At 38.9% G+C, this 26,161-nt stretch overlaps 1 protein-coding gene across 2 annotated transcripts in view; it reads left to right on the plus strand.

The window, feature by feature from the left end:
* Nucleotides 1–19,229, plus strand: part of LOC126203758 (methionine--tRNA ligase, cytoplasmic) — a 100,142-nt gene extending 80,913 nt beyond the window's left edge. For both annotated transcript variants that reach the window (XM_049938127.1, XM_049938126.1), the window contains exons 14-18: nucleotides 256–492; nucleotides 3,835–4,018; nucleotides 10,389–10,544; nucleotides 15,306–15,569; nucleotides 18,855–19,229. In XM_049938127.1, coding sequence (XP_049794084.1) covers nucleotides 256–492; nucleotides 3,835–4,018; nucleotides 10,389–10,544; nucleotides 15,306–15,569; nucleotides 18,855–19,022 — 1,009 coding nt within the window. In that variant the 3' untranslated portion in view covers nucleotides 19,023–19,229. The remainder of the gene's footprint in view (nucleotides 1–255; nucleotides 493–3,834; nucleotides 4,019–10,388; nucleotides 10,545–15,305; nucleotides 15,570–18,854) is intronic.
* The last annotated feature ends 6,932 nt before the right edge of the window (nucleotides 19,230–26,161 follow it).

The following is a 26,161-nucleotide window of genomic DNA, read 5'->3' on the forward strand; positions in this document are numbered from 1 at the left end:
CACGCTTACCTGTTTCAGGATGCCTTGTTATTTCTTGTTGTTTCTATTAATTACCGTGCCTCTATAGACATACATGCCCCCTTGGGAGCATAAAAGGAAACCTTTAAATCGGTTCTTCAATGCTGTACCCATAAAATGTTTATGTCAACTGACTGCCTGCTGAAACCTATTCAAATGTATTCTAACAATCATTAAAACTCAAATTTGATTTAGATTTATATTCATTCACAAAGAAACTTTTTCTTTACTTTCAAGGGCACTGTCGTTTGTAGAAAAGTTCTTTGGAGGTGAAGTACCGTGTATAGAAATCACGCAAGTTGAGCTGACATTGCTGGCACATATCACTCGTGAATTGCAGGGGTACATTGCTTCTCTTGAGTCTGCCCGACTCAGAGATGGTATTCGTCACATCCTTGCAATCAGTCGACATGGAAACCAGTTCATGCAGAGTCAGCAGCCTTGGGTGTTGGTGAAAGGATCTGAAACTGACAGGTATATTAACATATTATCTGTGTTATATACAGTATACTCCCAATTATTCGGCGTAATGTGGGGGAGAAGATGAATGAATATAATCACACACACGAATAATTGGGAGTACACTGTATGCACAATTTGTCTAATTCTCTACACCATGAAAGTGTTTTTGCATGTAACAAATTTTTGATTCTCTTTCAGAATTTACTAATTCGGAGAAATATTTTTCAAATTATGAACAGAACATTATACAGGTAACATCTCTCGCAGAAAAAAATTAGAAATCAATTTAGCCACAAAAGTTTCACACAAGTGCGAAACTTTTTGTGGCTGTCATCGCTTCTAGCTTTCTGACTTCCACTTGCTCCTACTGTGCCAAACCACTTGTTGGAGTTCTATCCTGGTTATCACAACGTGATTGTCTTCATGCCAGCTTCTAGCAGATACACCCACTTTCTTCTCTTATGTGAAACTCTTTCCCATGCTCTTTCCAGCAACCTTTTGTTGGCCCACTCTGATTATATTTACTAAATATACATATCCCTTCAGTTGTCTGTACACTTGCCCCCTTTATTTTCGCATTCTTTTGTATGGGCACATTTCATCCATGATCTCTGCTGAAATGGCTCTGTGCAACATGGGTCCATGTCAGTTGATGTTAATTTCAAGAAGAAAGAAGTTTTTCCAAATTTTGGTTACCCAAAAGTTCTTTCTTAAGTCTGCAATTCTTTAATTTTGTTACACAAAGGATACACAAGATTTAAAGTGGGGATAATGAAATTACAGAAGCTTGTGTGTCTATTAAACATCTTCAAGAATCGTGTCACAATCAGTATCTGAAGTATCATGTGAAGGCTAGATCGCTACTCGCCACATAGGTGAGTCACAGATAGGCACAATAGAAAGACTGCTGAACCTTTAAACTTTTGGACAAAAAGATCTCCTTCATCTGGCTACAGCAGCTGAAGACAGTGGCCAATTGGGTAAGAGTTGTGCTTTTATGAATGTGGGTGTTTTCTAGTTCTGAAGAAGAGCTTTTTGTCTGAAATCTTAAATGTTTAGCAGTCATTCCATTCTGCCTGTCTGTGATTCACTGCCTCATCTGTGTGGTGAGAAGCAATCTATCCTTTTCACAATATTGTTGTTATTCCATCCTGGACTTTCCATCGTTAAGTATCCTCAGTGTTAGAGGTTCTTCAGTTTCTGCTTTGAGCATTCTGTAGAACATCTGATACATTGGAGGTATACAGTTTGTCAAAGACATATTAAAGTATGTTTTACTTTTTTAATTGAGGCATTTCACCAGAGAAATAAGAATCGTACAGCACAAGACCTTATTCCATTTTTCTTTTGTACCTTAATTCACATAAATTGCCCTCTCATATTTGGAAAATTGAAGCTCTGATGTCTTCCTAATGGACATTTTCTGGCATCTGCTGGCACATTTCTAACATTGTAATTGGATTAATCTTGGAAGCTTTTAAAATCCCTAGTTTCATGTCAGTGACTTTATACGGATTCTTTACTGCACTCTTCTTTGCGTTCATTTCAGAGATTACAGTTTCAAAAAGAAAGAAAAAAAAAATCAAAATATCCTCAACCAAATTTGCAAGTCATATGATATTTGTCCAAAATATAGCCACACCTAGGGCACTATTGTTTGCACACATAGATGCTACATTGAACAGGTAAATGGTCAAAGAGGGTGCTAGCACAGATGTTCCACAGTTTGTTATTCTCCACACTCACACTTGCTATCCTCTGATGTGAAACCCTGTAGTTCAAGGGAGGACTTCAGCCTACTGATACCAGTTCTTAATCGGTTAAAGGAGCCTCAAATACTCCAACCCTTGTTGTACCTGGATGGAAGATATTCTCATGGTGTCATCCAATTATGTTGTAAGGATTTGTATCTAGAATGTATTTCCTTGTCGGTGGGGGGGCATCAAAAGTTCACATAAAGTTATTCTTGCCAGGCTGAGGTAGTTCACGGCCTTCCATTGTTCATGAGTATTTGATGTTACAATACTGGCAACACAGTAAATCTTCTCAGCAGGGATAGGTTTTAAGCACCCCATAATTAGCCTGCAAGCTTTGTTCGGAGCAGGTTCCACAGTTTTGGCATGAGATAATTTATACCAACCAGAAAAGGCATATTCTATTTCAGAACAGCACAGGGCAAAAGTAATGGTTCTAAGAACTAGTGGATTACCTCCCCATTTTCTATCTCTTAACTTTCTCGAGATGTTATTCCAAATGGTGGTTTTCTGTTTGATGCTGGAACAGTGTTGGATGAAGGTGAGGGAGTGGTCCAGTGTTATTCCTAGGTACTGTGGAGTGAAGCTATGTTCCAGAGAGCTGCCATTCCAAGACATATTCAGCTTTCGTGAGGCCTACCTGTAACTGCTTGTGGTACATGAGAATCTTTCTGACAAATACTGGAAACATTGTCCATTTTCAGGTAAGGTTTTCACATAGTATTTTATTAGGCCCAACTTACTATGCACAGGTGGTAATTTTTTGTTTGTTCTTTATCATAATAGTTACAATATTTGATAAATATTAGCACCACTGCCATAGAAAGTTTAGCTTCATATTATTGTGTTCCTGTCATGTTCTCTAGTCCGAAGACTGATTTAATATAGCTCGCCACACCATGCAGTGGAGGTGCATGTCCTCAGAAATATAACAGCTGTAGTTTCTCCCTTCCTTCAGCCTTTCACAGTATCATCACAGCAAGACCATGTTGTATAATGTTGACTGTTGCGCGTGCTACTACTGAAAAGACTGCTGGCGCCATAGATACCCCTCCGAAATTGTTACATCTACTCTATGGGTATATGTATTGTTGAGGTACACAAGACATTTCACTTTGCCAAGGTTTCTGTTCATGTTATTGCTACTTGAAATAATATTTGATATAATCAAAAAAACTAAAAATGTATTTAAAAAATATTAACTGGTAATTGTAAAAAAGGATGGAGATACAACTGTTTTGATATTATATTAGGATTTAGTACACTAGACACCAGAAAAGTAAGTCAGCTTGATTTTAAAAAAAATTCATTGTTGGTCTGTTTTGTCAGTATACATCAACATCAAAATAGTCAAGTAAGATACCACTGACCAGCTAGCTGGCCAAGCCTACTACATTGCAAAGGCACTATCCAACTTTGAGCTTATACACTTGTGAATGAGACTGCACGTTGACAATATAAGTAATTTCTTCATGCCACACAATTCATCTTTAATGGACATATATTTGATAGTCTAGAGCAATATTTTCTTGCAAACTGAAGACTAATGACTAGAGCCTCGCAGCACATGTTACCATTTGTTATTGATTTGTTATTGCAGGGTACGAGCAGGCACTGTAGTTGGCCTCTGCGCCAACATTGCAGCACTGCTGGCTGTTCTTTTGAAACCATATATGCCTGAGACATCACGTACATTGGATACTCAGCTCAATGCACCAGAGCACATACAATATATTTCAAAGGAGGTTTGTGTTCTGCTTCCCCCAGGACATAAAATTGGGCAGGTAAGACATTTACATCATATTTGCATTTTTCTCACAGTAAACATTAAGATGAAACTTTCATGCAAGGAGAGTTTTGTGCGATTCATTGTGGCATAGAGTGGGCTGGAAGGAGGAAAGTTGAGTGTTGTGGAATGTGTGAAATGGGTGCCAGGAGTGAAGGTAGGCAAGGTATGGAGTTAGCAGAGATTGAGGCCAGGAGGAAAGTAGGATTGAATTATATGTTGTATGGACAGTTCCCAACCGAAACTGGTGTGGGAGTGAGGGATGGGGACCATGAAGCCATATTGTGTGTGAAGCAGTCACTAGGTTGATCAAGAAAAGCTCAGCAGCATTTTCTGACACTAGATAGTCAACTATGCTCTTGGCCACAGTGTGGCAACAGCCATTCATGTGGGTGTATATCTGGGTATTGTTCCTGGCCACATAATAGCCTGTGTAGAAGTTACCGCACAATTCATATATTATGCTATTGCTTTTATGTGCTCTTTCAAGACAGCTTCATTTGACAATTTCATTATCATTTATCCTTATCATTTATCCCACTCTACCTCAAGTCTTTATTCACTGCTGCAATTGCATTATAACTCCACTGTTCCTCTGACATAATACGAAGACATAAGATACATTCTATGATTTTTACGTCTACATCATACTCCACAAGCCACCTAACGGTGTGTGATAGAGGATAATTCTGGTTCCACTAACTGATCTCCCTTCCCTGTTTCACTGACAAATAAGGCATCAGAAGAACGACTCTTGGTAAGCCTCTGTATTCTTGTTGTGGTCATTTCATAAGAAGTCTGTGTTAAGAAGTAACATGTGATCTGACTCTTCCTGAAAACTGCTCTCACAAATTTTCACTAATAAACGTCTTCCATGATGCACAACAGCTCTCTTGTAGTGTCTGTCACTGGAGTTTGTTGGACATCTCTGTAACGCTCTCGCACCAACTAAACAGTTGTGTCAGTTCTACATGGTAAGGATCCTAAACTGATGAACAATATGTAAAAATTGATCGAACAAGTGCATTCGCTTCGGAGATGATTTACATTTCCTTAAGATTCTTCCTGTGAGTCTCAGCCTGACATCTTATTTTTCTATCACTTGTTTTATGTCATAATTCCATTTAAGTTCACTCTGGATAATTACTCCTAGGTATTTTATGGCAGATATGGTTTCTGGGAATTTATCAGCAGTGCAGTTGTACAGTAGTGGATTTCATTTTCTGCGTATGTGAAGTACATTACATGGATTTATGTTCACAGTCAACTGCCAGAGCCTGCACCATTCATCAATCCTCTGTAGCTCATTTTGCAAATCGATACTGTCTGCTACTTTCTTATGGACAACCATATCATTTGCAAACAGTCTTAAGGAGCTTCTGACATTTTCTACTAGACCATTTACATACATTGTAAACAGCAAAGGTTCTATCACACTTCCTTGGCATCTGTTGAATTTTTATTGTAAAGGGTGAGTTGTTGAGTTCTATCTGTAATGAAATCCTGATCCAGTCACAAATCTCGTCTGCTAATCAGTAAGCTCCTATTTTTTCGCTAAGTGGCAGTGTGGGGTGGTCTCAGATGCCTTTCTGAAGTCCAGGAACAGTGCGTCAACCTGAGTGCTGTTCTCTACAGCACTATGGATTTCATGGTGGCACAGAGCGAGCTGTGTTTCACAAGATCTCCATTTGCAGAATCCTTACTGATTTTTAGAGGAGTTTTTTGTTCTCCAAAAACATCATAATTTGTACAGTTGCATTAAATAGATATCCCTGAGATAAGTTTTGCCATGAACAACAAATGTTGATTGCTTATTTCTTTGGATTGGAAGGTGTATAATTATTAATCCTTCTTGCTAGTTTCATTACATTTGATTGCATTGTACCTGTTCTATTCATACAGTGAACTATAGCCAATTATAATTTGTCAAAATTTGTACATTTATGATAAGACCCAGTCTTTATGTATCATTTTTATGCAGGAGCTTTTGAGAATGGGAATGCTTCCCCAAAACTATTTGCAAAGAATGAAATTCTATGTTTTAAAAAATCCTAATAATTAGGCTGTGATGAATCAAATGTTGTTCGTGTTTTAAGATTCTTGTCTTCTCAGTAGTGTCTTAAGTAGATGGTTTTAATGCGTTTCTAGGATGGTTGCTTCATCATTTATTTCCTTGCTCGACGATTTTGGATGGTGTCTGGTTATAGTCCATGTGTTTTACTCATACACTGCCGTGAGGCATATGACTTTTGCTGTTTTGTGTGCCAGTGTGAATGAGAGAAGCCCAGGATGACTGCAGATTACATTCTGTAGTTTACATTTTGTTGCATGCTTTTAACGCTCATAACCCAACCTGTCTTCTGTTAGTTGAGTATGGGTGCCGGTGAACTTGCTATTGGTGTCCTATACATACAACCACCACCACCACCACCACCACCACCACCACCACCACTACCACTAAATCATCTATTGAGAAGTCAACCTTTGTGTAGTTCTCTAACACATCAGTCCTTCGTGTACATTCCACAACTAATCCTGATACTACAAAAAATGTATACTTAGTAGTTCACCTCACTAGTCAACAGATGGCACCAATGAGGCATATGAATAAAACAGAGAATATACTTTATACTCAGATGTTCGGAGAAAGTTCTCTGGTTGGCATGAATAAAACGAGTCTGAGAATATACTTCACCCGAGTATGTTCTCGGTGTGGGTTGAAGGGTGGGGGAAGTTGCTCAAAACAAAGAATATTCTCCGATTTCGGATGAATAAAGCCAAAGAAGTTTCTCACAAGCGGAAATCATTCTCTGTTCTTGTGAGTGAGCTCCGTAGCATACTTCGAGCTGAGTGAATTGTGTTGTGATTAAGCGTTACCGAGTGTTTTTAGCGAAAATGGCAGAATTTATGTTTCTTGAAAGGTGAAAAAAGATATACGTAGTACGCAGGAACACAGAAGAAAGGAACTGTAGAAGTTTGTATAGATTTAACAGTCACTTTCTTCCGGAAAATCACGAAAGAAGAGTAGGCGCCCTTTCCAATGAATGCAAAATGAAAATATTTTTGCGCTATTTAGCGGATCCAGACTTTCAGATAGGTGTAGGAGAAGATTTGGGAGTACACCAGACTACAGTATCACTAACATTTTCGTATGTTCTGCAACAGGTCAACAGGAAAGCACCGTTGTGGATCAGATTTCCGAGAAATATTAACAAACTAGAAACAGCGAAAGTTAAATGGCAATCGAGATACAAGAGTCCATGTGCGGTAGGGGCCCTAGACTGCACTCACATACCTATAATGAAACCTTCTTCACATGGAGACGAATACGTTAATCGAAAGGGCTTTCCATCTATAAACGTGCAGGCGACGTGTGACAACAGTGAAATGTTTACGAGTGTTGATGCTTCATGGCCAGGGTCTGTACATGACGCTAGGATATGGAGAAACTCCGATGTGTATCGTATATTGCGTGAGAACCAGTGCAACGCCCTAATTTTAGGAGACGAAGGACATGGCATTGCACCGTGGTTAATGACACCATTTCAAAATCCCGAAACACCTTATGAGAGGACATACAACAGACTTCACTCTAAAGAAATGGTGATAATTGAATAGTGCTTTGGACTGGTAAAAAGCCGTTTCCCAATTCTGCAAAATAAAATAAGGCTTGCCCAAACAAAAATCCCCAGTGTGATAATAGCCTGTTTTGTTTTGCACAGTGTAGCAAAACATGTAGGGGGTGAGGATTTTGAGGCACCTAGTGATGACGACAGCAATCTTCCAGTACTGGGAGAAGAGGAAGCAGCAAACGTACGTGTACGTGGAACAAATAGAAGACGGGAAATTGTAAATGTAATACGACAACTGTAATGTATGGGAGTCTGTCCAAACATTGAATAATTAAACCCAATTTGTATATTTTTTGTAATTAAAATAATTATTCCCTCATGAAAATAAAGCACAGTGCTCTGATGTTACATAATAAAATGCTGTTTAGCGTTTTTTTTTTTTTTTTTTTTCATTCTCTATCATCGATTTTACTCTCAACAAAAATTGTTTAACATGTAACTATTCAAACTGGAACAGAATTTTCAGATACTACTGTAAATAGCTTTGGACACAACAGGTTAACATGAACTGCTGGAACCTTAATGTAATTTCTGTACTGTAACTTCAGCAGATTGATGGCACAAGTTTTTATTTTACTTTACCAAAAATGTTCCAAGGATGTGGTGAAGGTATTTGCCAGATGCTACAGTGAATAAGTGCACAACTGTCTTACCTGCAGCATTTAAAATAGAAACAAGTTACTGTTTTTGCTTTACTGTACCAAAAATTAGTGGTGAAGGTATTTGCCAGATGCTATAGTAAATAAGTGCACAACTGTCTTACCTGCAGCATTTAAAATAGAAACAACTCACTTTTTTTGCTTTACTGTATCAAAAATTAGTGGTGTAGGTATTTGCCAGATGCTACAGTAATTAAGTACACAACTGTCTAACCTGCAGCATTTAAAATACAAACAAGTTACTCTTTTTGCTTTACTTTGTCAGAAATTGTTTCAAGGATGTGGTGAAGATATTTGCCAGGTGCTACAGTAAATAAGAGCACAACTGTCTTACCTGCAGCATTTAAAATAGAAACAACTTACTCTTTTTGCTTTACTGTACCAAAAATTAGTGGTGAAGGTATTTGCTAGATGCTACAGTAAAACAAGTTACTCTTTTTGCTTTACTTTACCAGAAATTGTTTCAATGATGTGGTGAAGATACTGGCCAGACACAACAATATAAGTGCATACACTTTTTTAATATTTCAAATTGGATTATATTACTCTTATTGTTTCATTGAAAAGAAATCTGTACTGAATAATTTTTGTAAGAGGATATGGAATTTGGTAAATGAGGAATGTAAATGAACATTCACTTAAAAATGATGTTTTTATTAATAAAATTTGGTACGTAAATAAGACACCACTCAATTTGTTTTATTGTTTATCTTCATCACGCATCAATTTCTGCTGCTTTCGTTTCAATATGTCCAATTGGTACAATAGCACCAGCCTTTGCAGCTCTGAAGTAGACAAATTAAGTGTCTCATCTGTTTCCATACTTAATCTCCAACATTTACGCACTCTCTCATGCCCCGAAGCGGGCGATTGAGAAGATATGACGACTTCGGGGCCCCTGAGATCCATATGGTCAGCTGCAACAATTAGTGGTAGCTGCAAAATTGATTCTTGTTCATACAATGTGCAGTCTGTGTCAGCTACCTCCGAATTCCATGGTGAAGTGATGACAGAGGTGGAACCACCACCTACCGCACAAGCTCCTAATAAAAATTTAAAAAAAAGTAATAGTAGTGTGTCAGTATTCAGTTTCTAGTTAGTAAATATACCAAACAGGTTTACGCAGAAATGTGGGAGGGGTTCGTCCAGTTTCATGCATAGTACACTGTGATACTTTTACTGAAAAGTGGTGATATACTAGACGAAATTTACCAAACATTGTTTCATTTTCACATGTTAAAATACGTATTTTTCTGAATCACAATTTCAAAGCATTAAGCACGTAATAAAAAAATCGGAAAGTATGGGACTTACCAGGAACTCTGTGGATAGTTGGGTTGCAGTCATCTCTGTCCAAAAACTTCAAAAATGGCTGCTCCCAATTTTTCAGGGAAATCTTAATGTTTCCCATCTTATTAACATCCGTCTTGGCCTTGGTACGGGATTTCATGTTGTGCAGTTTCTTCATTATCTGCCCGTCCGTAATTTCTTTCCCAAAACTAACCATATAACGGTGTTGTATTTCTTTAATACAATCTGCCTTCTCTCTTCTTGCGGCCGGAGTTTGCGATTTACTGATGATTGCGGGGTAATCTTTAATAATGTTGACAAAGGCTAATTCTGAGTCTTCCAATTCGGCACAGAAATAACTTGAGAAAAACTTTCGGTATCACAAAACACACGCAAACGAAACAAACTGAGAACCAAAGATGTTGGATTTTAATCTCTTTGCCGGGAACTTACTCAGTAAGGAGGGGAGGTAGAGAGAAAGTACTCGAGGGTCAGAGATAATGCTTCCTAGTTTTTATTCATACGAAACTGAGAATTTCCTTTGAGAATGTTCTTTTGCTCTGAGTATCAACTCTGGAGAATGTTCTCATTTTCCGTATTGGAGAGGGTTAGATCACTTTTACATCGACCCCCTCAATTGCTTAAATATGCACTTTATTATAACATCATTACAAAGTTCTTTTTTTGTTTCACCTCATTTAGAGGATATGAAAATATGTCAACTGATTTTGTTTCTAGTAATTTGTAAGATTGTATTTATTTTGTGTTCTGTATTGATTGATTGCAGCCAGCTCCACTTTTTACTAAGATAGAAACAGCACAGATAGAGAAACTGAAGAAACAGTTCTCTGGCCGGCAACGATCTCCCCCAGCGGAGAAACCAGTGCCAGTGCTATCTGGAGAAGATATCGTAGCCCATCTTGAAGCTGCCATTGCAAAGCAGGTAGAAATTTAATAACAGATAAAATATTAAAAATATTCCCACATAAGAAAATTTAATTTTTTAAAAATCTGAAATGATTTAAAGTTTCAGTTTTATTTTATACTTGAAAAACTTTCTGACGGTCCTTCAGTTAAAGAGGAATTAAATTTAAATATAATTTTCTTTTATAAAGAATCACAGATTATATATTCAGTTGCCATATGTTTTTAAATATATGTTTAAAATGTTTATCTCACACCTTATGGAAGTTTTACACTTAAATTATAGAAAACAATCTCCCCCGTACTGAATAATGCACTCAGAGTTCTTATCGGAAACTGTTTATTGCTTCTTGTGTTTGAAGGATGTTGCAGCAAATTTTTCTTGTTTGTAATACACCATAGCTCATAAAATGCAGCAATTTGTTGCAGAGGACATATGCACATAATTAACACTTTTTTTCTGTGTGAACTGGATATTCATCTGAATATATTACTAAACAGTTCAAACTACTTTGGTGGCGCACACTGAATACTAACTTCTTAAGTCATAGAGTACTTGGTGCAGGACACATTAGGTTTTGGGTAATAATCTGATTAATTTTATTTTGTTACCTACTTTTTGTAAGCAGTGATGCATCACAGGTGTCATTGGTTTTCTAGTAACATTTGAAGAAATTACTTGAGAATGTCAATATTTTCAGTGCCTGACATAGATGGACACACAGTTTCTCATCACATTAGGTTAGAAGACATTGGGAACAAAGTGCGATTGGACAGGGATGGGGAAAGAAATTTGCCTTGTGCTATTTAGATAAACCATTTTGTTATTTTCTTGAATTTTATATGTGGTGTCTGTTCTTGCTAAGCTGGAGACCTGAGTTCAACTCCTGGTTTGATACAAAATTTTCATTTTCCCCCCTTGATTTAAATCAGTGCCTACTGGCAGCCAGTGTCATTAATTGCTTTGTATCTTAATTCATAGTGACTGCAGGATGAAAATGATGTCTATTCTTTTGAACCAGCCAAGAGAGAGAGAGAGAGAGAGAGAGTTTGGGTTTGTGGAAGGCACGCTAGGGTAGTCCATGCACTTGCGATGATGACTGTGTCTGGATTGTGCAGTGGTTAGGGCATCTGCCTAGTAAGTGGAAGACTTGTTTTCGAATCCTGGTGTGGCACAGATTTTTAACTTTCTGGTTGATTTTAATCAATTCTGACTGGCAGCTAATGTCATTAGTTCCTTTGCGTTTTGCGTGAATTGGTTCTGGGAAATGATGGAAACTCTGAACCTGAATGGCTAAAGGATTACTTGAGTCCTGCTTCTCTTACAGTGAGCCCAGTGCTTTAACCACAACTCTGCCATGCTTAGACTTCTTATCAATATTTAGTCTGTAAAATGCGTAAACATACTGTTAACTCTTTGACTGCTGTGGACGAGTTAACTCATCATGCTTTGCCACTCTCCAGGTACTGAGCTTTTGTTTAAATATGGCGCCTGGCTTTTCCTTTAAGTGCTACTGACATGTTTATGCGTCTCGTTTTGTCAGTGTCTCTCTGCTGCAGATGAGTTACTTCCATATCTTTGTGAATAAAAAAGTTTTCAGCATTTATCATACAACCTATGTGCCTCTTTTCATGTAGTGATTTGCAAAAATCCTCATTTTGATATCTTGAACCCTTTATAAATTATGATGATTCTTATGAACCCATAATTCCTGTTGCTCAGCGACGGAAACGGGCATGTCACATGCAACTTTCCACCAGATACAAAGGCCAATAACTTGGGTATGAAATGAGATTTCATTCTGTTCCCAATTTTAAATAAAATTTCATTATCTTATCTACATCTCATACATAGCAATATACAAGCTAACATCAACCATACACAAAGTTAAAGAAGTGCATTTTTACCTCTGCAAACTCTAAAATTTCATGCAGCATTTTATATAATTTTGTGCAGCACAGAAATGATGAATAACAAAAAGAAATTAACTTCTTTATAGAGCAAAGCCATCAGGCTGTGAGCCAGATGTTCCTTTTTTTTATTTGTTTTTATTGGATGGTAAGTATTTCACAGTGGCTGGAATGCCATCTTCAGCACAGGTGTAGCAGCATTTGGGGAGTAGTACAGTGACAACAAACCTGCACTCAGCACGAAATGTAGAGAACACATCTGTAGCAGCGAAAGGATTAAGAACAGATGTGAAAAATTTGTTCGTAGTGGAAGCAGAACATTAGTTGGAATTTGGTACAAAACTTACAGGTAGAAGGCAGATCTTTTATGAAGTTCACTGGTTTGTGGAACTGATGTACATGTAAAGTCAGTTCATACTAAGGAGAGGAGTGTCAGAGGGCTGTGTGTTGCAGTGTTCCACTTGTTCTTGACCTTGATGTTGGGTGGTGAAGTAAAGCCAGATTGGTAGCTAAGACTTCCTGTTATTTAATCTTGCTCACCTTGTTATTTCAGTACAATTGCCAAACTCTTTTGATCAAACTTCTTTTCTTGAAGTGCAGCTGTTACTGTCAGGAGTAAGAGTACAAGTCCAATGCCCACCTCTCAAAATGAATGTGAGACTTCTCATTGGCAATGTCTTGTATATTGTACTCTTGTTTATAATAACTGTATGTTATAAAGCTGTTGCATTATTTGGAATATCACAGAACATCGATAAAGACAAAGTCCAAAAACAATCCATCTTAATTAACAGATTCAGATTGAGTACATCTATATAACAAATTTTCTCTTGTCTCCTTGATGCCATAGGCATTGTCACAGCTCTTATTCCTTTATGGCATGCACCATATCTTAGAGGGAGGAACTGACAGCATGTATTAAACTTCTCAGCCAGCAGGTACTGTGAACAGATATGATGTTTATATGGCTTGCAGGTATGCTACATCCATCCATCTAATGATACGTGTCCATAAATAAAACATACATTTAAACAGAAGGTTATCTAATTCATCACAAAAATAAATTTTTTATAGTGGCTGTCATCATTTGTTGGTTCAAAAAATGCTTGTACAATATTTCACTTTACCAAAGCATTCTACATCTAGATCTACACAGATAATTTGCAAACCACCGTATGGTGCATGGCGGATGGTACCCTGTACCACTACTAGTCATTTCCTTTCCTGTTCCTCTCACAAATAGAGCGAGGGAAAAATAACTGTCTATATGCCTCCATTGTTGTTGTTGTGGTCTTCAGTCCTGAGACTGGTTTGATGCAGCTCTCCATGCTACTCTATCCTGTACAAGCTTCTTCATCTCCCAGTACCTACTTCAGCCTACATCCTTCTGAATCTGCTTAGTGTATTCATCTCTTGGTCTCCCTCTACGATTTTTACCCTACACACTGCCCTCCAATACTAAATTGGTGATCCCTCGATGTCTCAGAACATGTCCTACCAACCGATCCCTTCCTCTAGTCAAGTTGTGCCGCAAGGTCCTCTTCTCCCCAATTCTATTCAATACCTCCTCATTAGTTATGTGATCTACCCATCTAATCTTCAGCATTCTTCTGTAGCACCACATTTCAAAAGCATCTATTCTCTTTTTGTCCAAACTATTTATCATCCACGTTTCACTTCCATACATTATGCCTCCATATGAGCCCTAATTTCTCATATCTTATTTTCATGGTCCTTTGTGCAATATTTGTAGGCGGTAGAAGAACTGTTCAGCAGTCAGCTTCAAATGCCAATTCTCTAAATTTTCTCAGCAGTGTCCCTTGAAAAGAATGTCAGCTTACCACCAGAGATTCTCATTTGAGATCTCAAAGCATCTCTCTCTAACATTAACATGTTTTTCAAATCTACTGGTAACAAATCTAGCAGCCTGCCTCTGAATTGCTTTGATGCCTTCCTTCAGTCAAACCTGTTGCAGAACCCAGGCAATTAAGCAGTTTTCAAGAGTAAGTCGCACCAGCATCCTATATGCAGCCTCCTTTGCAGGTGAACCACTGTTTCCTAAACTTCTCCCAAGAAACTGAAGTTGACCATTCATCTTCCCTACTACAGTTCTCACATGCTCATTCCATCTCATACTGCTTTGCAACGTTACACCCAGATATTTAAATGATTTGACTGTGTCAAGTAGGGCACTAATAGTAGTTTATCTGAACATTACAGGTTTGTTCTTCCTATTCATCTGCATTAACTTATATTCTTCCATATTTAGGGCTAGCTGCCATTCATCACACCATCTGGAAATTTTGTCGAAGTCATCTTATATCTTCCTACAGTCAATCAACTTTGACACCTTACCATACACCGGGCATCCTCATCAAACAACCGCAGATTGCATCTCACCCTGTCCACCAAATCATTTATGTATGAAAAGAACAACAGTAGTCCTACCACACTTCCCTGGGGTACTCCTGACGATAACCTTGTCTCTGGTGAACACTCGTCATCGAGGACAGCATACTGGTTTCCATTGCTTTAGAAGTCTCCAAGCCACTCACATGTCTGTGAACTTATTCCCTATGCTCGTACCTTCATTAACAGCTTGCAGTGGAGCACCATATCGAATGCTTTCGAGAAATCTAGAAACAGGGAATCTTCTTCTTGCACTTAATCCATAGTTCATAGTATATCATGTGAGAAAAGGGCAAGCTGAGTTTCGCATGAGCAATGCTTTCTAAAACCATGCTGACTCATGGACATAGGCTTCTCAATCTCAAGAAAGTTTATGGTTGCATAATTGGAAAAAAAGAAATGCAAATAGTGAAAAATATGTTCATTTATCTATTAAGTGACCAATACTTCTCTGTGCCAGGGTAATGTAGTACGAGAAATGAAGGCCAGAGGTGCTCCAAAAGAAGAATGGCAGCCACATGTGGCAGTTCTTTTAGACCTTAAGAAACAATTGGAGGCAGCCCATGCGGTTGCAGTCAGTAGAGTACAGCAAGCACAAGCAGCAGCGGCGGCAGCAGCTGCGGCAGCAGCTGCGGCAGCTACCAGTGTCTCTCCTCCTCAAGTAAATGGTGCTGTTGCTTCTCCAGAGGAGATTGCTAGATTGGAGGCGGAAGTTAATAAACAGGTAAGATGTGCATTTTAATTATCTTTAAACTGTGCTGGAGCATTAAAGTTTTAGTGTTTTGCTTTGTCTTTGTCTCGTATGTAACAGTAAGGGCCAAATTAGCTTGTGTGACTAAAAGCTAATGCTTTTGTTGTTTGACTGTTATTTGCTTCTTTCTGACTATACTACTGCACTTCCAGCTTTGACTCTTTCTTCAGCTTTCTGTAATAACTTTGAAGGTTGTGCTAACTGTGTGCCCAATCGTTCTAATGGAGTGCACATAATGAGCAGAAGAGAGATTTTAGTGCATAGTTTCTGACAATCAAATTTCTCATCAATATTTCAGGTTTCAGTATTTCTTATACAATTTTATTTCAGTGAGCCCTTCTCCTATGGTCCCTCTTTGAACAAGTGGTAAATGGGCATTCTTCCTGTGTTTGAAGTAAAATTTGCATTATGGTATTTACATCACCGTCATGTGCTCCATGTAATTACACGATAGACCATGACAAAAAGTTGATGATAAAAACTGAGGATGGTGACACGTAATTGCCATATTGCTTCCAAATTCATTCTGATTGACTGCTGTGCCATTACCTGTACTTACTATTTCTAATTGTACTGTCCTGTATGATAATGTCATTTATAGCTGCTGTACTTGTGTAACCCTGTGTCGTAGTATTGATTTGCTCACAAAAATAAAATTTTTTAGTAAGATGAAAATTCAGAACATCACCAGTTTAAGTTAACCTAATGAAACTGCATACGTTGAAAGAAAAATTTCGCTCTCAAATAAGTAACAATGGATTCTTAATTTCTTTGCTGATATCGACACCATTTTCATTTTACTGTAATGGAAATATTGTTCCAAACTTATTAATCTAGTCATACTTTTGCTTATTCTTGTGTAGCAAATTAATATTAGATGGTGTCTTTATTATTATTCAAAAGTGTGTGCCTACAGTTGCAGTCTGCTACCTCATCACATAAGAAGCGAGAGTTCTCACAAAAGTAGGGTATTTCTCGTAGTATATTACTGCAAAAGTGTTTTTGACCTAGTACAATGTCCTTAAGCCGTAATAGGCTTTGTTGAAATCCATCAACTCAGTGGCAGTATGTGAGCATTTTACACCCCTCTTGTTTTTGCACTCTACTGGAAGGAGCTCCTGGGCAGCCTAATATAAAATCACATGCAAGAATGTTTTGAAAAGTGGAAGACATGAGTGCTTATGTGACCAGACTCAAATTGTGAACTAAATAGGTGGTCATCACTAACTGAACATATTTTGCAACAAAATACCTCATACATAACAATTTTCGAGAAAGTACGAGGACACTTCTATAGTAAATTGCTTGTATACTAGTACTAGTAAACATATTATAACAGTGGGAACAATCAATTTTTCACAAAATAATTTAATTTTATAGATAAAAAATTTACTCACCAAGTGGCGGTAGAACAGACACATAAAAGAAGGTAGTAATTAGGCAAGGTTTTGGAACCAGTTGCTCCTTCTTTAGGCAGAGGGGTTGAAGGGGAAGGAAGAGAGGGGTGGAGGAAAAGGACTGAAGATGTCTATGAAAAGGGATAGATTTCAGGAAAGTCACCCAGAACCATAGATCAGGGGAGGCTTGCCGCATGAGATGAGAAGAAAAGACTGCTGGGGACTGCATCGAACAAGATTTGAAAACCTGAGAGTTTAAAGGCGGAAGACAGTGTAATATGCAAGACAGAGATTACTGGTTAAGCACCGTGCATGAGTTAATAAAAGTGAATAGCTAAGTGCATTGTACGTAACAGAGGTGGGAGGGGGGCTGGCGAAAAATAGATGAGTAAGACAATGAAAGATGTAAAAAAACTTAAACATAGTGAAGAAAGAGTAGTTACTGTAAAGAAATTATGAGACGGAAGAAATTAACATAAATTAAGGCCAGGTGAGTTGCAAGAACAAGGGACACGTAGCGCTAGTTCCCACCTGTGGAGTTTTGGGAAACTGGTTTCTGGGGGAAGAATCCAGATGACGCATGTGGTGAAACAGGCATCGAGGTCATGATTATCGTGTTGTAGAGCATGCTCTGCAACAGGATATTGCATGTTGCCAGTATACACCCTCTGCCTATGCCCATTCATCCTAATTGATAATTTGGTGGTAGTCATGTCGATGTAAAAGGCCGAACAGTGTTTACCATAACAGCTGGTATATGACATTTCGTTTCACGGGTGGCTCTCCCTTTGGTAGTATATGTTTTGCCAGTTACAGGGCTACTACAGGTGGTGGTAGAGGGGTGCGTAGGACAAGTCTTACTGTGGGGACAGTCACAGGGGTCTTAGGGTAGGGAGATGGGCGCAGAAGGAGCATAGTATCTGACAGGAATATTGTGGAGATTGGGAGGGCGACAAAAAGCTATTCTAGGTGTGCTGGGCAAAATTTCAGACAGAATGGGTCTCATTTCAGGGCATGATTTTAGGAAGTCGTGGCCCTGTCAAAGTAGCTGATTAATAGGTTCCAGAGGAGAATAATACTGAGTCACCAGTGGTGTGCTCCAAAGTTTGGTTTTTGGAGGGATCAGCAGTACCAGAATTGGATGTGATGGCCCGGGTAATCTGCTTTTGAACTAGGTTGGTGGGGTAATTACGTGCAGTGAAGGCTGAGGTGATAATGGTGGTGTATTGCTGTAAAGAATGTGCATCCGAACAAATATGTTTGCCTCGCATACCAAGGCTGTATGGGAGGGAATGTTTCATATGGAAAGGATGGCAACTGTCAAAATGTAAGTATTGTTGTTTGTTGCTGGGTTTAATGTGGACCTGTTAAAATTCCTTGGTATCTCTGAATAGCTGCTCCCAATAAAATTCCACATGGTTCTATTCCGAATGCCACTTCCCTTGATGTTGATCTCATCCTCACCAAAGGCTAGCTACTCACTTCTGTCCACATTAAACCCACCACCAAACAACAGTGCTTACATTTCAACAGTTGCCACCCTTTCCATGTTCTGTTTTTAAACTATTTATTTTTATTGATAATGAAACTGATCCATTTACATTATATTGTAGATAATTGAATATTTTAATTGTTTTAAAGTGATGTATTGTGTGGCATCTGGTTCACAGCTTCTTGAATTTACACGTGCATATTGCATTAGTGTTTAAAATTATCTGACATTGTGATAATGAATGAATTGCCATTTTTTAAGCCTATGAGACAGAAAAATGTAATCTATGATTTGTGGCCTGTAATAACAATGGTCCTTGATCTTTGAATTGCCTCAGAACATCATGTTAAAAGACAGTTCAATTTCCAGGGTAACTTGGTGAGAGAAATGAAATCAAGTGGCAAGAGCAAAGCAGAATGGCAGCCAGAAGTTGTTAGACTCCTTGAACTGAAGAAACAATTGGCTCTTGCCCAGGGAATTGATCTGACAGCCCAACAAACGGTATCAAAACCCAGGAAAGGAAAGACAAAGACATAACATAGACATCTACTACATTCTCTGTTCCCTCCATCTTAACATATAGTTATTTATTACTAATTTATCTTGAGTGAATGTGTGCGTTCCTTGTGATGTACAATGATATTGTTGGTGATGGATGTTACAATTTGTAACAATTTTCCTTTCATTCTTGTACCATATTTAATTAAGAGAAATACAGATATCAGTCATGCAGTAAGTGAATTACCCTGGGAGTTTTCCTTATGATGTATGACCAACATTGCTTTTGTTACCTACATTTCCTGCCATTTTCAATGGCTTTTTGTTTGTTGTTGTACAGTATTTATTTCATAGAAACAGATGTATCAGTCATGCATAAAGTGCATTAATTATGTGTAGTTTTAAATTCTGTATAGGTATTCAGTATGTCACAAAAAGACTTTATTTCATAAAAGAGATTTATATGCTTAAACCAAGGTGCAGATTAATTATTTCATCATCTTCCGGGCATGCATTCCAGATGCTAACCCAGAAGCTCATGAAATATTCTACCCATTAGAAAAATTTCAAGGATTACAAACTAGTTATTTAATGAGTTTGCTTTAGCATTGTAAGAGCAACATTAAGCAGTTGTTCCATCACTGGATTGACTAAACTCGTAAACAAACCATATGAGTGAAAGAAAACAGTGGTGATTTCGGTGAGAGATGTGGAATAATATGATGTACTTTATTGTAAATCTCTCTGTGGGATCCAAACTACATAATAAGGAACCAGATTGTTCTGTGTATCTATTATAGTACTGGAATCTGTTAGGAATTAAAGAAATGGGAAGAGGCTGCTATTTTTATGTTCCCCCAACTCATCCATATGGTAGCAGCAAAGCGAGAGGAATAAATTAGTGTATCTACTGCATCTTTTTGCTGTAATTCTTTTCACTTCACTTTTAAAGATCAATGTAACACAACTGAAAGCTGAAGTTCCTTTCAACTGTTATTCCAACTCTAATGTGTGTCAAGCATTTATATGGTGGAAAGACACTATCCAGAAACTAAGAAATAATATGTTTTCTTATTATTGTTTACAAAAATCTGAATTACAAAGGTGCATGAATATAATATCGTACAGGATATATCAGTCACCTACAGACATCATTTTCAGTTTTTTTGTGTGTTTCAGAAGCAACAAACAAGGTAAATAATACTTAAGGAAGTACCATGTATAATGCTGTATGTTTAGTGTAACTAATACTGCAAGAACCAACACTGTAAGGAAAAGGACTTTTGACTGAAAGGTAAATGTGTAACAGTCTTTTTGTTATGCCTGTGTGCAACTCAACATGTCATCTTTACAGTGAGTAACAATCTGTCCTTTTCCTTATATTGTTGTTATTCCAACCTGCAGTTTCCATTGTTTAGTACTGCAGGCGAGTTACACATAATGCAGTACATGCCGTGGGAAAAAGAGTTGGGCAATGATACAAACAAGAACAGTACTTGTGAGTTTCCTCCACAGGTTAAACAATAGGACAAATGACTCAGGATGGATATTTTTGTTTTATCAGCTAGTAGTTGAACAGATGGCACTGTTGATACCATACTGAAGTGCTTATCGTGCATCAGCAATTGGAGATTAAGTTCCAAGCATTGATGAAATAGTATGTATAATACAGTTGAGTTTTATATAATCACACTATTGTTTTTAAACACCAAGTACGGTTAAGAATGGTAGAAAAATATTCTGCTTTGTTAACGTAACATGTATATGTTGAGTGGGATTGTGAGGAATGGGAAAAACATGCTGTGATTCAATAGCAATATTAGGAATCTATTGTGAAAGCAAATAAAGCTTCATCACAGAATTAAAAGAAGACAAAGTCTTGTTGTCATAATTAAATTTGAGCGAAACTAATGTGAGTGGTTGTAGAGGAATACAAGATGCATTAAATTAATTTCAACATAACATTTTGTACAGAATTGTGGAGGCTTTTGTGGCCATTTGTTGATGTACTGTCTGTGGCTTTTTGTCTTGGGATTTTTGGTCAATGTTTGTTTAAAATTTTGTGTGTGTGTATGTGTGTGTGTGTGTGTGTGTGAGAGAGAGAGAGAGAGAGAGAGAGAGACTCATTGATGTAACTGCCACTAAAACAGAGGAAGATGAGGGCTGAAATACTGAAGCCAGTCTTGTGAAATTGTTTGACAGAGGGACAGCATACTATAGTGCCTCCTTTCAACTGTTACTTGAACACTGAAGTGTCATGTATTGAGATAAGTAAGTGCAAAATAGAAAATCATTTAAAAATTTTAACAGAGGAATCATCAAACAGATTTGTGTAACTATACACATACAGCATTGATGTCAGTCTGGTGTGGAACTATAAAACACATTTTATACTCTGATATTACATCCTATTTGTACATAACAAAATCTCAGCATGTGTTCAACAAACAACAGTTTTGTGAAAGTCTGCTTGTTCATGAGATCCAGAAAGCATTATATGGCAGTGCCCAGGTTGTTCCCTTGTTTCTTAACTTCTGGAAAGTGTCTGGTAGTTTAAACTGTTGCCTATTGAACAAAATGTGAGCTAAGAGGACATGGCCCCACTTTATAATTAGATGGAATACATCTTACCATGTTATTCAAAATAGCATTCTGTGTATCCCAAGGGAGAATTATCAGACCAGGATCTGGTGGGTATCAAGGGAAGCTCCATGAGGCTCTGCAGAGATACTGTAATGCTATTGTGTGAAGGTGCAGTGCCATGTGCACATTGTGAAAATTATTGTGGCACAAATTGTTCCAAGTCAGTGAAGTGTAATGCATGTTATTATTTGTGTTTATTCTTTGTTCCATTTTTCTATATGCTCCATGCATTAAATGTTGACAGTAAATATCTTGTTACAAGACCCTACATTTATTGATGACCTCAACGTGATCATTAAGACAATAGCAGCAGATGCAATGTGAGTAGTGAGAAAAACCATGCGATGTGATCAAGGCTCAACAGTGCTGCAACATGTACATGGAAAGTCGTGCCACGTATTCTTATTTGATTTACATAAAATACTAGGCTTCACCAATGGCAGCACCAACAACCACATTTGCTCCAAAGACAAGCTTTGCTAGATTAATGAGCAACTGCCCACATGAAGATGATCGAAAATCTTTTGTAAATGTTCTAGATGTTCCGCCAGTGAAATGGACATTATTAACACATTGTTGATGTTAATTAAGCAGAATGCAGAATCACAAGTAATTTCGTCCATAGATCTTTGAAAAGTCTGTGCGGCATTACACAGACCAAATGGCATCCCGGTGAATTCTTAAGGTCCAGGTTGTGTACACACAGCTGTTTTGGGATGTCTTCTGGTATGATAGGTATTTGGTAGAATGCATGCACTATATTTATAATAGGAAGACACATGTACCACGCACGTTGTGTGTGAAGTCCTCAATATGTGACACACAGTATCGGTCAGGTAAAGTCCTACTGTTAACATGACTGTAACCTTATGTAAATTGAAGGAGGATGGAGGAGAAAGGGATGGAAAGGGAAGGGACTATTGACACCAGCTGCATCAGGACTTTGTGTGGTATCACCAGGGATGAAAATGTGTGATTGGGATTCAAACGTGGGATCTCTTGCCTACGAGGCAGTTACGTTAACCACTTGGCCACCCATACTCTGTGGTTTATCACAACTGCATGAATTATCTCGACATGCCTCTTGGCCGACCCACATTCCTACCTATCCTGTCCTAGCGTGATGTGTCCAAAAGAACAGACATCACACATTGGTATAAATTACTGTAATTTCCACAGGAGTGCCATCCATTAGTTTCCAGAGTTGCCACAGGTTCTGGAAATCAGGAATATCAGGGAATTTCAAACCTGTCAGGGGGGGAGGACCCTCTAGATAAAATGGTTTGTTTACTGAGATGTCATGCATTATCACTGATTGGTTGCAGCTGAGTGCATGAACCACTTCCCTACTTCCTCGTTACTACTGCTTCTCACCTTCCTAGCTGTTAGCCAAATGCTTCATCAGAAAAGGGAACACACACACAATCTAATTTAATCTAACACACACACACATTCATGAACACATGCAAGCACACTTCATGCGCACATGACCACCATCTCCAGCAGCTCAGAAAAATTGGAAATTTTTGGTAAGTTCTTATGGGACCAAGCTGCTGAGGTCATTGGTCCCTAAGCTTACACATTACTTAAACTAACTTATGTTAATGGCAACACACACACCCATGCCCGAGGGAAGACTGGAACCTCCGACAGGGGAACCCGCACGAACCGGGACAAGATGCCTTAGACCGCGCGGCTACCCTGTGCGACACAGCAGCTTCGACCGGAATTCAACTGTCACCTAGAACAGAAGCAGCAATCTGGAGGGGATGGGGGTTGGAAAGGAGTGGGGGGGGGGGGGGGGGCAAGACGAGCAGGTACATTGGCAGACCTTGGCACATAAAGAGGGTGAGGGGATGAGAACAGGGAGGAGATGATAGGACAGAGGGGGTGGAAACTGTTGGGTGACGGGGTGGAAACCATTGGGTGGAGGGTGTGGGCACCGTAGATTACTGTAGGTCGAGTCTTGGATAATTTTGGGAGGAGAGAATGTGTTGTAAGGGTAACTCCCATTTTGCACAGTTCAGAAAAGATGGTGGTGGAGCGTGTGGGCACCGTAGATTAATGTAGGTCGAGTCTTGGAAAATTTTGGGAGCGGAGAATGTGTTGTAAGGGTAACTCCCGTTTTGCACAGTTCAGAAAAGCTGGTGGTGGAGGGAAGGATCCAGATGGCTTGGGTAATGAGGCAGCCATTGAAATCAAGCATGTTATGTTCAGCTGCACTTACTTTGCTCTTGGCTGCGCTTTGGTAGTGGCAACTCATCGTGTTGGACAGCTGATTGGTAGTCATACCAATATAAAACGCTGTGTAATGATTGCAGCAGAGCTGGTAAATGACGTGGCTGCTTTCGTAGGTGACCCAGTCTCTGATGGGGGCAGGATCAGCTTGTGACAGGATTGGAATGGGGAGTGCTGGGTATGTTGATTGGGCAGGTCTTGCACCCAGGTTTCCCACAGGGATACGATCCCTGCAGCAACGGATTAGGGCTGGTAGTAGCATATGAATGGACCAGAATGTTATGAAGGTTGGCTTGACTATGGAACACCACTTTAATAGGATCTACGGTAGGATGTCCCTTATTTCAGGCACGGTGATTGGTAATCAAAGCCCTGACAAAGGATGTGATTCATTTGTTCCAGTCTGGGGTGATACTGGCTGACAAAGGAGGCACTCCTTTGAAGCTGGTTCTTGGGGTGGTGAGAGGATTGGGTGTGTGTGGAGAAATGGCATGGGAGATCTGTTTGCATACTTGGTCTGGGGGCTAGTGCCTGTTTGTGAAGGCCTTGGTGAGCCCCTCAGCATCCTGGGTGAGGTACTGGTCACACCTGCCTACAAGAAGGGAAGTAGAGCTAATCCACAAAACTACAGCCCAGTATTCTTGACATAGATTGTTTTAGACCCTTAGAACGTATTCTCAGCTGAAATGTAATGAGATATCTCAAATAGAATTACGTCCTCAATGCCATCCTGCGTAGATTCTGAAAACATCAATCATGTGAAACCCAACTCGCACTTTTCTCACATGACATACTGAAAGCTTGGTATCAAGGCAGTTAGGTAGATGCAGTATTTCTTCAGTTCCGAAAAGCTTTTGACCAGTACCACACATATACTTATCATCAAAAATGCGATCATATGGGTATCAGGTGAAGTTTGTGACTGGACTGACATCATTTTGGTAGGGAGGATGCAGTATGTTATCTTGGATGGAGGGTCATCATCAAATATAGAAGTAACTTCAGGTGTGCCCCAGGGAAGTGTGTTGGGACCCTTGCTGTTCATGTCATATATTAATGTCCTGGCAAACAATATTAATAGTGACCTCTGACTTTTTGCAGATGATACAGTTATCTCTGATGCAAAACTGTTTGAAAGAAGTTGCATAAATATTAAGCCACATCTTGTTACGATTTCAAAGTGGTGCAAAGATTGACAGTTTGCTTTAAATATTCAGAAGTGTGAAACAGTGCACTACACAAATGAAAAAGCATAGGATCTTATGACTATAATATCAGTGAGTCACTGTTGGTATTGGCTAACTCATACTAATTCCTGAGTGCAACACTTTGTAGGGATATGAAGTGGGATAATCACATAGGCTCAGCTGTGTATAAAGCAGGTTGTAACTTTATTGGTAGAATACTGGGGGAGCGCAATCAGTCTACAAGGGAGATTGTTTAAAAATCAGTTGTGTGTCAGGTTCTACAACATTGCTCAGATGTGTGGAACCTGTACCAAATAGGACTGATAGGTGACACTGAATTTCTACAGTGAAGGGCAGCACAAATGGTCATAGGTTTGTTTGGCTGTGGGAGAGTGTCACAGAGATACTTAAGGAACTGGAATTATTTAACTGTATAGATAAAAAATGTACTCATCAAGCAGTGGCAGAACACACATATAAAAGGCTGTTGTAATTGGCAAGCTTTCAGAGCCAGTGGCTCCATCTTCAGGCAGAAGAGTTGAAGGGTGAAGGAAAAGGATAGCAGAGGTCTAGGAAAAGGGGTAGGTTTCGGGAAAGGCACCCAGAACCACAGGTCAGGGGAGACTTACAGTACGGGATGAGAAGGAAAGACTGATTGCTGGAGACTGCATCACACAAGATTTGAAAACCCGAGAGCTTAAAGGTGGAAGACAGAGTAGCTGGCAATCATCGGGGATTTTCTTGCAATGAGTCAATCATCTTCACTATCAACGTCCACAAAACATAAATGAAATGATGATAATGATTCATAGACCCTCACAGCTACACCACGGTTCCTCATGGTTTCACATACTGAAGGCAGTCAGCCCTTCACAACGGTAAATCCGATTATTATTCAGAAAGGTGTTGATGCAATTGCCAGTCCTGTGAAATCCTGCTCGCCTTTACAAAATGACACTTTGCTTTTGGAGACTACTTCTGATTTTCAAGAGCAACCACTGCTTGCTGCTTCGCTTCTCCATGGCTCTCCTGTTCATGCCAAGACCCATAGAACTCTGAGTTCATCCCATGTGGTTATCTACACTAGGCTGCTTGACAGTCTGAGGCCAA

The sequence above is a fragment of the Schistocerca nitens genome, chromosome 9 (assembly GCF_023898315.1).
Source record: "Schistocerca nitens isolate TAMUIC-IGC-003100 chromosome 9, iqSchNite1.1, whole genome shotgun sequence".
NCBI classification, from domain to species: Eukaryota; Metazoa; Arthropoda; class Insecta; order Orthoptera; family Acrididae; genus Schistocerca; species Schistocerca nitens.